This window comes from Sarcophilus harrisii, chromosome 1 (assembly GCF_902635505.1).
Source record: "Sarcophilus harrisii chromosome 1, mSarHar1.11, whole genome shotgun sequence".
NCBI lineage: Eukaryota > Metazoa > Chordata > Mammalia > Dasyuromorphia > Dasyuridae > Sarcophilus > Sarcophilus harrisii.
The window spans coordinates 355,591,521-355,605,190 of NC_045426.1; the positions used below are offsets into that span (position 1 = coordinate 355,591,521).

The 13,670-nt window shown below is 33.2% G+C and overlaps 1 protein-coding gene across 10 annotated transcripts in view; it reads left to right on the top strand.

Annotated features, from left to right (window-relative positions):
• The window catches only part of TCF4 (transcription factor 4), a 422,297-nt gene that overhangs the window by 378,308 nt on the left and 30,319 nt on the right, over positions 1 to 13,670 (top strand). For all 10 annotated transcript variants that reach the window (XM_012541488.3, XM_023496179.2, XM_023496177.2 and 7 more), the window contains 3 exons: positions 1,397 to 1,475; positions 3,582 to 3,658; positions 8,229 to 8,432. In XM_012541488.3, coding sequence (XP_012396942.1) covers positions 1,397 to 1,475; positions 3,582 to 3,658; positions 8,229 to 8,432 — 360 coding nt within the window. The remainder of the gene's footprint in view (positions 1 to 1,396; positions 1,476 to 3,581; positions 3,659 to 8,228; positions 8,433 to 13,670) is intronic.

Genomic DNA, 13,670 nt, shown 5'->3' on the forward strand with positions numbered 1-13,670 from the left:
TTAAAATGGGTTTGGGGTTCTGGGAAGTATGTGAAAACTAAAGATTTTACCTCTACTTTTCTTCTTATAATAATTGTACTAGATAATAGGATATGTATGTACATACCCTGCTTATTTGACTTTTTCATATTTTTCTCATCTAAAATAATTTTGGTAGACATAACAGATTATAAGTGTTCTTCAGTGTTATAGTATAATTCACCAATTGTATCTCAAATTCTCAAAGACTTAGAAAGTATCGTAATTGAAAACTATGACAGTTACAGAACTTATTTAATCATAGAAACAGCATCAAATTTAGAGACAGAAGATTTGAGTTCCAGCTCTGTGAGTGAATGAAATATATCACCCTGGACAAGTCATGTAACTTGTGTGGGCCTGAGAATTCTCATGTATTAAATGAAGAGGAAAACAGGGTTATGTAAGATTTGTTTAGGTTGTTTTCATCCCACAAATTCTGTGATTCTTTTAATTTGTAAAGGTTTACTTCTGTTTCCCTGGTCTGTTATCAAGAGAAAAGAATTATATGGACTTATCCTTTCATTGGTGGAAAAAGGAGTTTTTTGTTTTTTTTTTTTTTCCTGTAAGCGGCACACCTGATAATGTCTCTATAAAGTGTATAAGCGTGTATAAAGTATATAAAATGTGTAAAATCAAGGTGTTTTCCACTATGGCAACAATTTAGGTACACCATTTGGATGTCCTCTAACAGGAGAAGTATCAGATGAGTTCATTTTACTGTAACATTCTTTCAAAAAATGTCATTGTTTAAACACACACCTACACACAGACATACACTTAGTTATTACAGTTAGTTTTCATACAGGCAAATCATGGTCAAAAGGAAAATTATATGGCTTACATAATTGTAAAACTGCAAGTGCTCCAATATTTTTAATACAAGGAAACTGATGTGCAGAGAAGTTAAGTGAAGTTCAAGAATGTGTAGTTAGTTTGGGGCAACTTACTAGAATTGCTTGACTTACTTTAAGCCGATGATTCTTTGTGTAATACCATGCATTTTCACCATGTACTGCTTTATCAGATTACATAACTATGAATGTATCTGATTTAGTCATGCTCACTGAACCTATCTGGGTTGTACAAAAATCTAACCCTGTCATAAAGCATTGCTTTGAACTAATATGAATGAACTTTTATTATGTTTTCAAAGGTGTTATTTTCCAAAAGTGCTACTTAGGAATCCATTTTTGATCATGAAGACTCCAATTATTGAGCAATTTGTGGTATCAGTCCTTTTTTGGAATATGAGGTGATCCTATTAGAGTAAATTGATTTTATGTTAGGGCTTCTTAACCAGAGTTTATTTTAAGGTCTACTTTATAACTTGAGTTTTTGTATTGAATGATTTTTTTTTTTCTTTTACTGTTTTAAGATCTATTCTCCAGATCACACTAACAACAGCTTTTCATCAAATCCTTCAACTCCTGTTGGTTCTCCTCCTTCCCTCTCAGGTATTGTACTTGAAAATTGATTTCACAATATCAACAGAAATTAATGCATATAAATCGATCCCTGCCTTCAGACATTTGAAACTTATTAGCTGTGTAATCCTGAGCAAGTCACTTAACCCCAACTGTATCACAAAAAAATAATAATAAATAACCCCCTTACAACTCTGGAAGGTTTTCAAAGTGGCTTCCTCTTGCGATGTAAGCAAAGATTTTGTTGTTGTTGTTGTTGGATTTGTAATTTTATTTGTGAAGAAAGTTTCTACTGAGAAACTTCTCCTAATAATGCAAATCATTTCCTTTTCTTAAACTTTTAATCTTGGAGAACTACCTTCCTCAGGGGCACACAAGATGTATCAGAGATTTTCATGCCTCCGACCTCTTGATATTGCTGAGAGAGAGAGAGAGAGAGAGAGAGAGAGAGAGAGAGAGAGAGAGAGAGAGAGAAACATAGTGTTAGTATTTCTCACAACACTAGCACATTTAGTGAAGAATAATACTATTTAGGAATGTTATGATTGCTATATATTTTCCCCCAGAAATATGGATTACGTATAGGTAGAAAAAACACTAGGTTCGTGGAATACGAGGAAGACATTTATATGTTATAAATTTTACATGGGTCTGTGAATGATATGAAGCAAAAATGAATGAACATATCTCAAATGACAAAGTTCAATAAACATATTCATTTTAATAGAAGAGATTTAAAGAATTTTATTGAATTTTTTAGTGCCATAGGAATAATTTAAGAGAAAAAAAATCTTTTAGAAATAAATTGGGAGAGGGGGCAGAATCTGGGTTAGAAAGAAATTCTAATTGAATTTATGATGTAATCAATTTTCATAGCCTGGACATTTAGCTAGGACAAGGGTGAGTTTAAGGGATTATGAGAATTATACATAAATTAGTTTAGTTTTCAGAGGTGCCTTTCAAAAGGCTTAACACAGCACCTAATGCAGGCATTTCCAATAGACTTTTGGTAGTACTTAGTATTCATATCCTTTGCATGTAGGCAGGTGATTCCTAATAGATCAGCTCTTATTGAAATCCTTAAGAATTGATTTTAATTAATATTTGACCAAATTGATTTTAAAGTCATCAATGAAGCAGACAATCTAAATTTAGATAGATGTTATTTCTTGACTCTTTGTTACACCCTGTACCATTATGATGTTAATTTGTCTCAGTGAGATTTTCAAATTACGGGCTCCTTTTAAGAGAGTAATCAAATTCTGTGTCAGAAATGGTGAGTTTATCTGAGTTCATGGTTTGCATCTACTCCTCCTTAGAAAGAGTAGAGACTGAAAGATGAAAGAGGTTTGTGTACCCTAATGTCCTGTTAGCAAGAAAGGGGAATTGAAACTATACAGATGTAGTGACTGTTGTCAGTGACTATTGAACATTAATCATCTGGTGCTTAAATTAAAGCAATGGGGATTTTGAAGTGTTTTTTTGCTGATTGTAACTTAGTCTTTTCTGCAAGCCTCACCTGCACTTTAGGTAAGTGAGGAACCTCTTCAAAAGGGAGGGAAGAGTATAGGATAGCTTTAAAGTCAGTAGTTAATCAATATATCACAATATACTGTACTATAGATTTTAGCATGGAAAGAATGGTTTTATTCTGCCATTATTTGTAATTTTTCATCATAAGAGATTCTTGTAGCTAATGATTGACCATAAGTGACCGATGATTGATTTATTAGGGTGTATCAAATAATGTGTTTTACCACAGTAAGAATAATGATCTGGTGTGACCTGGCTTACCATAAACAGCCACTAAGCCCCTTTTAGTATTTTTTTTAATGTACCACTTCTCCTTTTAAAAGTGATGTTTCCTCCTTCAGGAACTGCTCTCAAGTATAGTTTCAGAATCAACGAAATCATCTCTGTTAGGAGGTAATTTGAAGCCCAGTAAATATATGTTTTACATAAAGATATGTCCCCATTCCACCCCACACCCTCCCTTGGTGTTTCAGAAGGTCTCTTGTTTACCTCCTTGATAGCCTAATTGGAAATCGGTATTTCATTGTCTCTAAAACTATCTAAAATATTGGAAGAACATTTTTATTTGTGAGGTTCTAATTGTGATTTCCATTTTAATATTAGCAGGCACAGCTGTTTGGTCTAGAAATGGAGGACAGGCATCATCATCTCCTAATTATGAAGGACCATTACATTCTTTGGTATGTCTGATCTGTTAACAAATTCTAACCTAGCAATTTTTGTGCCATGTTTCTCCTATTATGTAGTTTTTCCACCCTTCAATCCTCCTCCCCACACTCTCAAGATGCTTATTTTATTAATAGTTATTACAGGCTTATACCATGTTGGCACAACTGAGCTGCTAGCCCAGCCTGAGGACTGGGAAAACTAAAAAGTGGTTGTAACTGGACCTGTATGTAGATCATTACAAGTGCTACTTTAGCACCACAGACTTCTGGGTGAGCATCCCTGATGCCAGTCTTTTTGTACAAACTGAATTTCCCAATGCCAAAGCTTTATTCCTTAGCCTGACAATAGCTACATATAAATTTGACAAGTAGTATGGCTATTGCACCTTTACAACCAGCAGCAATTTGTGATATTGTATCCTACATGAGGCTGAGTTGTTATAACTCTGGAAAAGTATTCTTAATTTTCTTTCTAGAATAATTAGGTCATAAAAATTTTCCTCTAGACCTTCATTCCCATGTGTACTGTCTCATTCTTGCAAGACTCCTTACAGTTAATTACATACATTAAAGAATAATCCCGGTAATGAATAAAGTGCATTGCAGTAATGTTTGAATTTCCAATGTTCAGAAGCTAAAAAAAAAAAAAAAAAAGCTAATGGTTTAATAAATATGTTCATATTATGATTCAATGTCTGTAACACAATAATTTATCCCTATACATGGTGAATAATGCCAACATCATATGAAAACTAATATTAAGTAGTCTGTTATCTGTATCACTTAATTTCTTCTCGGATTATAAGCATACATGGAAGAATGCCAGATACCTTCAATCAGATTGAATGGGATTATTTCTTGGGATTAGCAAAGAGAAAAAGATTCACACTTTGCTTATTCATACAAGATACCTTGTTTTATATATGTTTCTTTCTTCCTCTATTTGAATTTATTAATTAGGGAATCTCCTTGCAATTTAAATGATCTCTTAAAAGAAAAATCCCAAATGTAAAGGAAAGTGTTTTCTTCCTTGGATGTCTCCCTTACTATAATGTGTGGGACACCCAGAGGAAAATATGCTATGTACCCGAATGCAACATTGGTTATGCTCTATTCTTATACAGATGATAATATGAACTGATGCTTTAGAATTTATGAAATATTTCCTGTGAATAGCCCTGTGAGATAAGCCATGCAAATATTATCATCTGTGTTTTACAGATGAGTCAAAGCTTAAAGAAGTCAAATATATTGTCCATCTTCATACAACCATTAAGTGGAAGACCTAATATATGAATCCTGTAGTTGAATGCTGCTTCCATTATGCCACATATATATAACCAATCCAGTTAGTTCAGTTTTGTCCAAAGAATAAGGAAAGTGATACAAATCTTTTAAAAAGGGATTTATAACTGGATAAGAAAACTTTTTGAAGACTTAAGTTTTAAGAAAGTTTTAAAGTTATTTTCAACTAAATATTCTAGAACAATCTATCAAATTTGGTCTGCTCCTAGCAACAGATCTGGAAGGTTACTCAGCAGTGCTAGTCCCTATTGACTAGACTACCATCCCTTTTTCTGGGTTTTTGTGATAGTGCTATTACTTGGTTCTTCTCCCATTCCTCTGATCATTGCTTCTCAGTCACCTTTGCTAGATCATCATCCATGATATATGTTCCCTAACTGTGAGTGTGCTCAAGATTTCTGTTTTTGTACTTCTTCTCCTCTCGGTTTATAATCTTCCATTTGGTGACTACATCAGCATGTATGGCTTAATTGTCATCTCTAAGCAGATGATTCCCAAATCTTTTTCTCCAATCTTAGTTTCTCTCTTAAGCTCTAGTTCCATGGACATAGAGGCTGCCAAAAGTCAGCATTTCCAAAAGAGATTTTATTATCTTTTCCCCAAACTTCTCTGGCCCCTCATTTACTATAGCTAACATTTAGGAGATAGGTGGTACGTAGAGCACCAGGCCTGAAGTCCAAAAGACCTGAGTTCAAATTTGGCCCCAGACACTGATCCCTGTTTCCTCATCCCTAAAATAAGCTGGAAGATCATTCCACTATCTTTACCAAGAAAACCCCAAATGGGATCAGCAATAATCAGACATGACTGATTGAACAAGAATGTTTATATGCATAATGATAGAAGGCTTGCAAAGTGGTTTACATATATTATTTGATAACTTCTCTGTTTCTATTGAGATGCCTTCATCCTTTGGGTCACTCAAGTTTACAAATTTAATATCTTCCTAAACTCCTTTCTCTACTGATATTGAGTCAGTCCTTGAGATTGAGCATTCTACTTTCATGTTTTTTGCAACCATCTCCTTCTTTCCACTTGAATTGCCACCCTTCCATTTCAAGTCCTCATCACCTCCTACCTAAATTCTTGGAATAGCCTATAAACACACACACACACACACACACACACACACACACACACACACATATATATATATATATATATATATATATATATATATATATATATATCCTTGCCTCTAGGATTCCTTCCTCTTCAAATGACCATCCATAGGTATAACTTAATGGCATATTTGGTATGCCCTAAAATCCTGAGGACATGCATTTTCATTTGAATTTCTCATTCTTCTAGGAAAACAAGGATTTTAAAGGGATTCGGCACATACCAGGCACATCCTCTAGAGAATGTTCCCAAATAATTGCTAAAGTGATTTTTCTAAAGCACGATGTAATGTAAGGGAACAACCTCCTCAATAAACTCCAGTAATTCCCTGTTAGCTATAGAATCAAAAACAAATTACTCCACTTGGCATTTTAAATTCTTCAAATCCTGAATCTAACCTACCTTGCCAGTTTTATGTAACATTCCTAGTCACATAATAATCAACTTTAGAGAGATGGCTTTGAATGTAAAAAAAATAAAAATAAAAATAAAACATTTTGTGTGACTCCAAGCAAGTCAATTTAGGAAATTCACATAAGCTATAAAAAGGATGCCATCTTGTGTTGTTAAGAGAATTTTCTCAATTGGGAGTTCCCAGTAACCATGAATCATAAATCCATTTTCTCTCCCCTTGATAAAGGTACATTCAAATTGATTCTCTTGTAGTTCCTCAGACACAATGCACCATCTCCTCTCTTTGTGCTTTTGTACTCACCGAGTCCCAAGCTGTGAAGGTCTTCTTCCCTCCTCATCTCCACTTCTTAAAAGTGCTAGTTTGATTCAAAACTCAAGTGCCACTTTTTCCATGAAGCCTTTCTTGATTGCCCCAACTGCTCTTGTCATCCCCCAAATACCCTCAAAATCAGGTTGCATTTATTTTGTATATATTTGTATATGTTTTTATATGTAAATGTTTCCTTACCTTGAGGTCAGGAAATATTTTATTTTTGGCTTTATAGCCTAGTACCTAACATAATGATTGACCCATAGCAGGCTTGTGGATTGATATAAGAATGAATTTACATGTATCATGGTTTATAACTACCACTATCATTTTATTGGATAAGCAAACATAGGTCATTTCAAAAACATTCATCAATTTTCTCAACTGCACTTCAGTAAAAAGTCTTTGTGTAATAGGCTACAAAGATCAATTTTTTTCATGTGACATATGATCAGTTAAAGTAGTTCCAATGTATCCCGTTACTTTCCCAACTTGCATGGAAATGTGTTTCCAAATCGTATCTACAATCATGAGCATGGCACACAACAATGAATTGGAAGCTTCTTCCTTAGCAAGCCCACATTTGTGGTGCCCCTCAGCAGAGGGATCTTTTACATTTATCTTTTATTCTATCCTACATTTCCAGCATTTTCTTGGGAGTAAAAATGTACATATGCTAAGCAATTTTCTCTATAAAACTAAAATTTGGGGTCCTCAAAGCAACTAAATCTCTAAGACATTTGGCATCAGGATAAAGATGGAAGTTAAGATAGTTGAAGAACAAAGTCAAACATAAGTAGGCAGAACTCGGTAATAGATTGCCAAAAGAAATTGGCTGACAGATTGAGTCATTCATTCAACTCAGTATACAGTCATTAACTAATCACCTACTTCAATATATTTACAATATAAATGGAGAGAAGACACTACTCTTGCTTTCAAGGATCATTTAATTTGGGTAGATAAGATCTCTGCACATATATGAAGCAGTGATCTTTTCTATCATAGATTTATTGGAGTCTATAAGAGTTCCCTGCCAGAGTACTCCTAAAATTAAAATGAATGTTTTCTTTTTCCAAAGTAACTCTACAGTCTCTTTAAAGATAATGCAGTGTGGCATAGCATAAGTACAGTTTATGTCCCTGAAGAGTTATAGAATCTATTTTTACTCATGAAAATGAAACTACAATGTTGGTAGCATTTTTCATCAGTTTTGTAGAATGAAGGGATTTTTTAAAATGTCAATTCTTATTCTAAAGGATACCAACATTTTGATGGGGAAAGAATGTTGTAGGGTTGCTATTTTCAATTGTAAACTTTGTCTCCTCTTCCTAGCTTATATTCTAACCTCCATCAGCACAAATGTGGCCTGCAAGTTGACTCTGTTTCATTGAAAATTGATCTTTCCTATTCTTTCTCATAAACTAACAGCAAAGCCGGATTGAAGATCGCTTGGAAAGACTGGATGATGCTATTCATGTTCTCCGAAATCATGCAGTTGGGCCTTCAACAGCTATGTCTAGTGGTCATAGTGATATGCATGGATTAATAGGGCCTTCTCATAATGGTGCCATGGGCGGTCTCGGATCAGGATATGGGACAGGTCTTCTTTCAGCCAATAGGCATTCACTCATGGTAAGTTTTAATATTACCCATTATATAAACTTTAGAACTGTGACATATACAATTTCTTTTTAATGTTTGCCTTTATCATTTCACCTTGAAGTCCTATCTAAGATGATATTCATTGCTGTTGTTTGATATAAAGTTGTTTTCTGTCTATTTTATTAGAAACTTGGTGAGTTTCTTTATTGAGGTAATTGTGTGAATCTATTGTTCCATTTGCAGTTATAGCTGAAAATTTCTCTGTTGGCATGATATATTTATTGGCCTTCTAGATGAAATTTTTATTTTTCCCATTTAAATGGTAGGAAGGAAAAGAATGTCATCTCCAAATGATGATGATGATGGAGTGATTCACAAAAATAATTTGGTTTCTTTTTTTGTATTTGCTAATTATGCCTCAAAAGTTATGTGACTTGTAATTGTTGAATTTGACAGCTAAGGAGAAAAAAATGAGAGAAAAAAAGGATATGTTCTTTTTTGATCTATTATTTTTTCTTTTAATTTTCTTAATAAAAATATTAAAAAGCATTTCTATCCTGGATGAAGTATTATTAAGAGCTACAATTTTGTAACCATTTTTAGGAAACTAAAGTGTGTTGATTTCTAAATAGTGACAACTGACTCAATTCATTTCAATTAAACTGTAGAAATATGCTTTTGAGTATCACAGCTAAATCTCTTTTTTTCCCTTCCCCTGACATCTCCCCAATAAAATTATCTTGGAGTAATTGCTTGTTTGTCCATGGCTGTTGCTGAGAATTCACAAAAGGAAATTCTAAATTGTAATTTAACTTGGCCTCAGGTAATGTGCTAAGCACTCTTGGGATGCAAGGTTTTTTGTTTGTACAAAGCTCCAATGTTTAAACAATACTGCTTTTAATGAAGAAATCTGGCTTTATTAAAAGCCAGATCTGTGATTTACAACCATTTCTGCATATCTGCTCTCAATCAAGAGAAAAAGAATTTAATTTTTGTAGTTTTGTTTGCTTTGCATATGTTAAACTGATGCAACATGAACCTAGGGCATCCCTTCAGAGACAGTTTGTTCCATAAATATGTAAAGTTTCTCCTTAAATACCAGATGTAGGTGAAGTTGATCTTGAAAGAAATAAGTTACATTGTGCTTGTTGGAAATATTTGATCTCTGGATTGCCTTCTCTTTTGTGTATCCTTGAGAAGTAAGAAGGGGATATTACTACTTGGAGGTCCAGAAAGATAGAGAAAGGGGCAAATATAGAAGGCATCAAGAGGAAGAAGGAAGAAACAATTTGTCAAACTGTGTGTCTATATTTTCAGAATTATATTTGACTTAAATTATGAAGCATCTTGGCAGAGGCAGGACTGCTTGTCATTTTGCTTTTGAAGACAAGTTCCTGTTCACTTCTCTGAAGACATTTGTAATCCAATGAAAAGATAATTGCAGATCCAGATAGATGGGGCAGTATTCTTTCAGAGATGTAACCCAATGACAACCCCTTGTTCTTTATAGGAGCTGTATTCTTCAGTATTGTTTTCTTCCTTCCTGAAAACGAGTCGGCTAGTCCTCCGAAATAGTTAGTCATTATATGAAACTCTAACTTCTGTAAAAAGCAACAGATTTGGTATTCTCCTTTGTAAAAACTGGTCTGAATTTTCAAGCAAAAAACAAGAACAAAGGAAATAGTTTTTGAATATAGTCAGTCTGAAGTTAGCCTTTGACCATTTCATACATTCCACACTGAAAAGGAAGTTGAAGAAAAAAATGATTCCCCCCAAAAAATTCAAGGAGGATACTGGTAATGTTTTCCACATTTGAATTTTAATACATGAAACAGGCTATAAAACTTTAGCCAGCTGCAGTAAATAAAGCAGCAGTGGGAGGTATGGACCGGAAACTTGTACAAAATGTGCTGGTGGGAGTCTCTTTCCCAACTGAAAGAACACCTTCATTTGTTGGTTTCATAGTAGAAACAAATCATAGTAACATGAGACCCATCCCTGATGTTGTTTGCAATAGCTCTTCCTTAAATACTATCCTCCATAATTTTTATTATTCAAGAGCAGACATCACTGATTCCTTTTGACCTTCTTGCATGTTTTCTCTTCCCATGCAAAAAACAAAGCAAAACCAAGCAAAATAGCAAGATAACTTGGAAGATGATACAAGTAATTCTCTCTACAGGTTTAAAGCTGTATTGTGGAGGATTAGATCTTTGACTCGACCATAATGTTATCTCATTTCATTGTTAACATATTGCACTTAACTTTTAATTCATAATGTGTTTTACTTGGAAATTTGAAGTGGGCCTTCAGTTATTCAAATAAGTTTTCAGAAAGGAAATAGCTTACAATGACACATTTCATTCTTTTATGTTTTGTAAATTTTTGTTTTCATCCTGTCAGTCTCCCTGTTTAAAAACTATCAGTCCCTCTATTTGAACTATAAGATACATTTTTCCTCTATTCAAGACCTTCCAAAATTTGATGATAATCTACCTTTCCCATGTTATTTTCCATTCTTCCATTGTAAACTATCTCCCTGGCCAGAGTTTCTGTTCACTAATCCGAAAATAAAATTTCATTTTTTATTTATATTCTTATATATGTACCATTGCTACTTCTATATACACTGCTTGCATTGTCCATCACTTTTCCTTATTCATACTATTCTTTCATGACTCATCTCCTTCATGGAACTTTCCTAGCTTATCCAACCTCCAGTAATATCTTCCTTCTTTGAGTTGCTGTTAACTAATGTAATCTTCATCATACAGTTTAGCACGCAAAAGATGTTTATATTTATACATGCAAATATGTGTCCTATTTTGAGAGGCTGCATGACAATAACAGAAAGAACACTAAATCTAGAATCCAGGCAACTCAGTTTAGAATCTTATTTATTATGTGACTAAATTCATTTCTCTGAACCTCAGTTTCCTAGTCTGTAAAATGAATATGCCAGTATTTTCTCTAAATACCTGAGAGGAGGAAAGTATTTTGTAAATTCTAAAGAGTTCTATTAATGGAAGCTATTATTATAATTCCTTTTTTGATTCAACTTCTATCTCCCCAGCCTATAGCAAGTTCTTCTGCCATAACTTCTACAACTTTTATCCTCAGGGATTGTCAGATGATAAAGACAGAGATAATAAAGACACAACAAATGTAAGTTAATTGAGTCTTCCTTAATTTCAGGATATTTTGGTCAAGTCCTAAAAAAGGCCTTCACAATACAACATGATATTAAAGTTATTTTTCAGAATTTCAAGGTAGCATGATAAAAAAGAATATTGGATTTAAAGTAAAATGCCTCAAGTTTGAACTTTTGCATTATGTAATTGATCTTAGGAGAATTCCTTCTTCCTCCATAAAGAAGCAAATAATATCTATTGTACTGCCTACTAATTGTGTTGTTGAAAAGATTGGTTGAATTAATATATTTAAACTATTCTGTAACATATAAAGCCAAATGAGTACTGATTGTTAGAATTATTCACTTATTAGTGTGGTGATCTACAATATTCTCTTATAATAATACCATAAAAGGATAGAGAAAGTTCTTCATTGTAGAGGATTCAATCACTGAGAATTCTACTTTATTTTGTGTGTATTCTTTGATTGTCCTGAAACATGATGTCTTATTATTTAGGGACTTAATATATTTATATAACAACATAGCAATTTGATAAAAAAAAAAAAAAAAAAAAAACAGCATACTACAATAAAATTTTAATTCAATATTGGAAGACCATGCAAATAAAATATTGAAATGTTAACCGAATTTACATGATATCTTCTTTAAACTATTAAAATACTGAACCTATTTAAAAAATACAGAATCTATACCTAATAAGCATGCCTTGTCATATTAACCCTTGTATAATCCTGATAATTTGTGCATAGTGGTAGTAAATCGTGTGTGGGGGGGTATTTTTTCTAAAAAATCACACCCCTCAGATAATAACTGTCATTCCTTGATTTATATCACTGAAGGGATATTTGTTATTGTTTGGGTACAAACAAAATAATTAAATAGCAAATTCCCTATTTTATGCCCTGATTTACCCCTTGAATTGCATTATCTATAACTTGCATTAAGTAGTTTTACCAATAAAAATCACAATTTTTGTCTCCCTAAAACGGTTTAGAATGCAACATTATTAATAATTCTTGATTGCATGAAAACTGTGGTGAGATATTGAGATGCAAATGAATTAAATGATGTAATATTTATTTGGTAGTAAATCAAAGTTTAGTGATCACCTAATCCAACTCTGTTATTGTATTCATAAAGCAAGTGAGTTTAAAAGCGCTTGAATGAATAGACCAAAAATCACCCAGGGAGTGAATAGCCAAGCCAAGATTCAAATCCAGGTCCTTTGAGTCCAAATCTAGGGTGCTTTTCATTATATTATGCTATCTTGGGCAGGAAGGTATAATCATAGACTTATCAGCTTTTTTTTTTTTTTTTTAAGTAATCTCAGCTTTTTGATAGAGTTGGAAGCAATGTGAGAAATCTTCTAGTTTATGCCCTTCAATTAATAGATGAAAAAAAGAAAGTCAAGAGAGGTAAATTCAGTTGTCCAAGGTATTATGGAGCTAGCTAATTTTGATATTGTAGAGAGGTTTAAAAAAAAAAAAAGCTTGAAGTATTTTTCTTTATTGCATTTAAAGACATTTTTCTTAGTAATGAATATTATGCAACTATATAACTTTCAGCTAAGGAAACTTGAAATAGTTTACATATCTATTAACCAGGCTTTATAACAGCTTTAGAGTCATTGAAGTAATCATTGTTATTAATGCAGTTATTGAAAAGCAAGTCAAAAGGGCACTGGGTGAATGTGTGCCAAAGGTAGGAATAGAGCATAGGAATTCCAATTCCTCATCGTTTCTTCTGGACCACTTAGAAATATTCACAAAAAAAAGATCTTTGGATAGAACTTAAGAATTTTCTCTTTGAAGTGGTTTTCATGCTACAGAATTTGCAAGTTTATTTGTTTATGGAAAGCAAGTAGGCCTTAGCTTCCCCATACTGGGGAAGCTTTGCCCAGAAAATATTTGCAGCTATTGCTGCTACTATATTCTACTACTACTACTACTACTACTGTTACCACTACTACTACTACTACTACTACTACTGTTACTACTACTACTACTTACTACTAGTAGTACTACTGCTGCTGCTGCTAGCATATCATACCATAAATAGCCTTCTGGTTAACTGTGCTATATTGAATAGTGTCATTCTTTTCTTATTGACTTTTC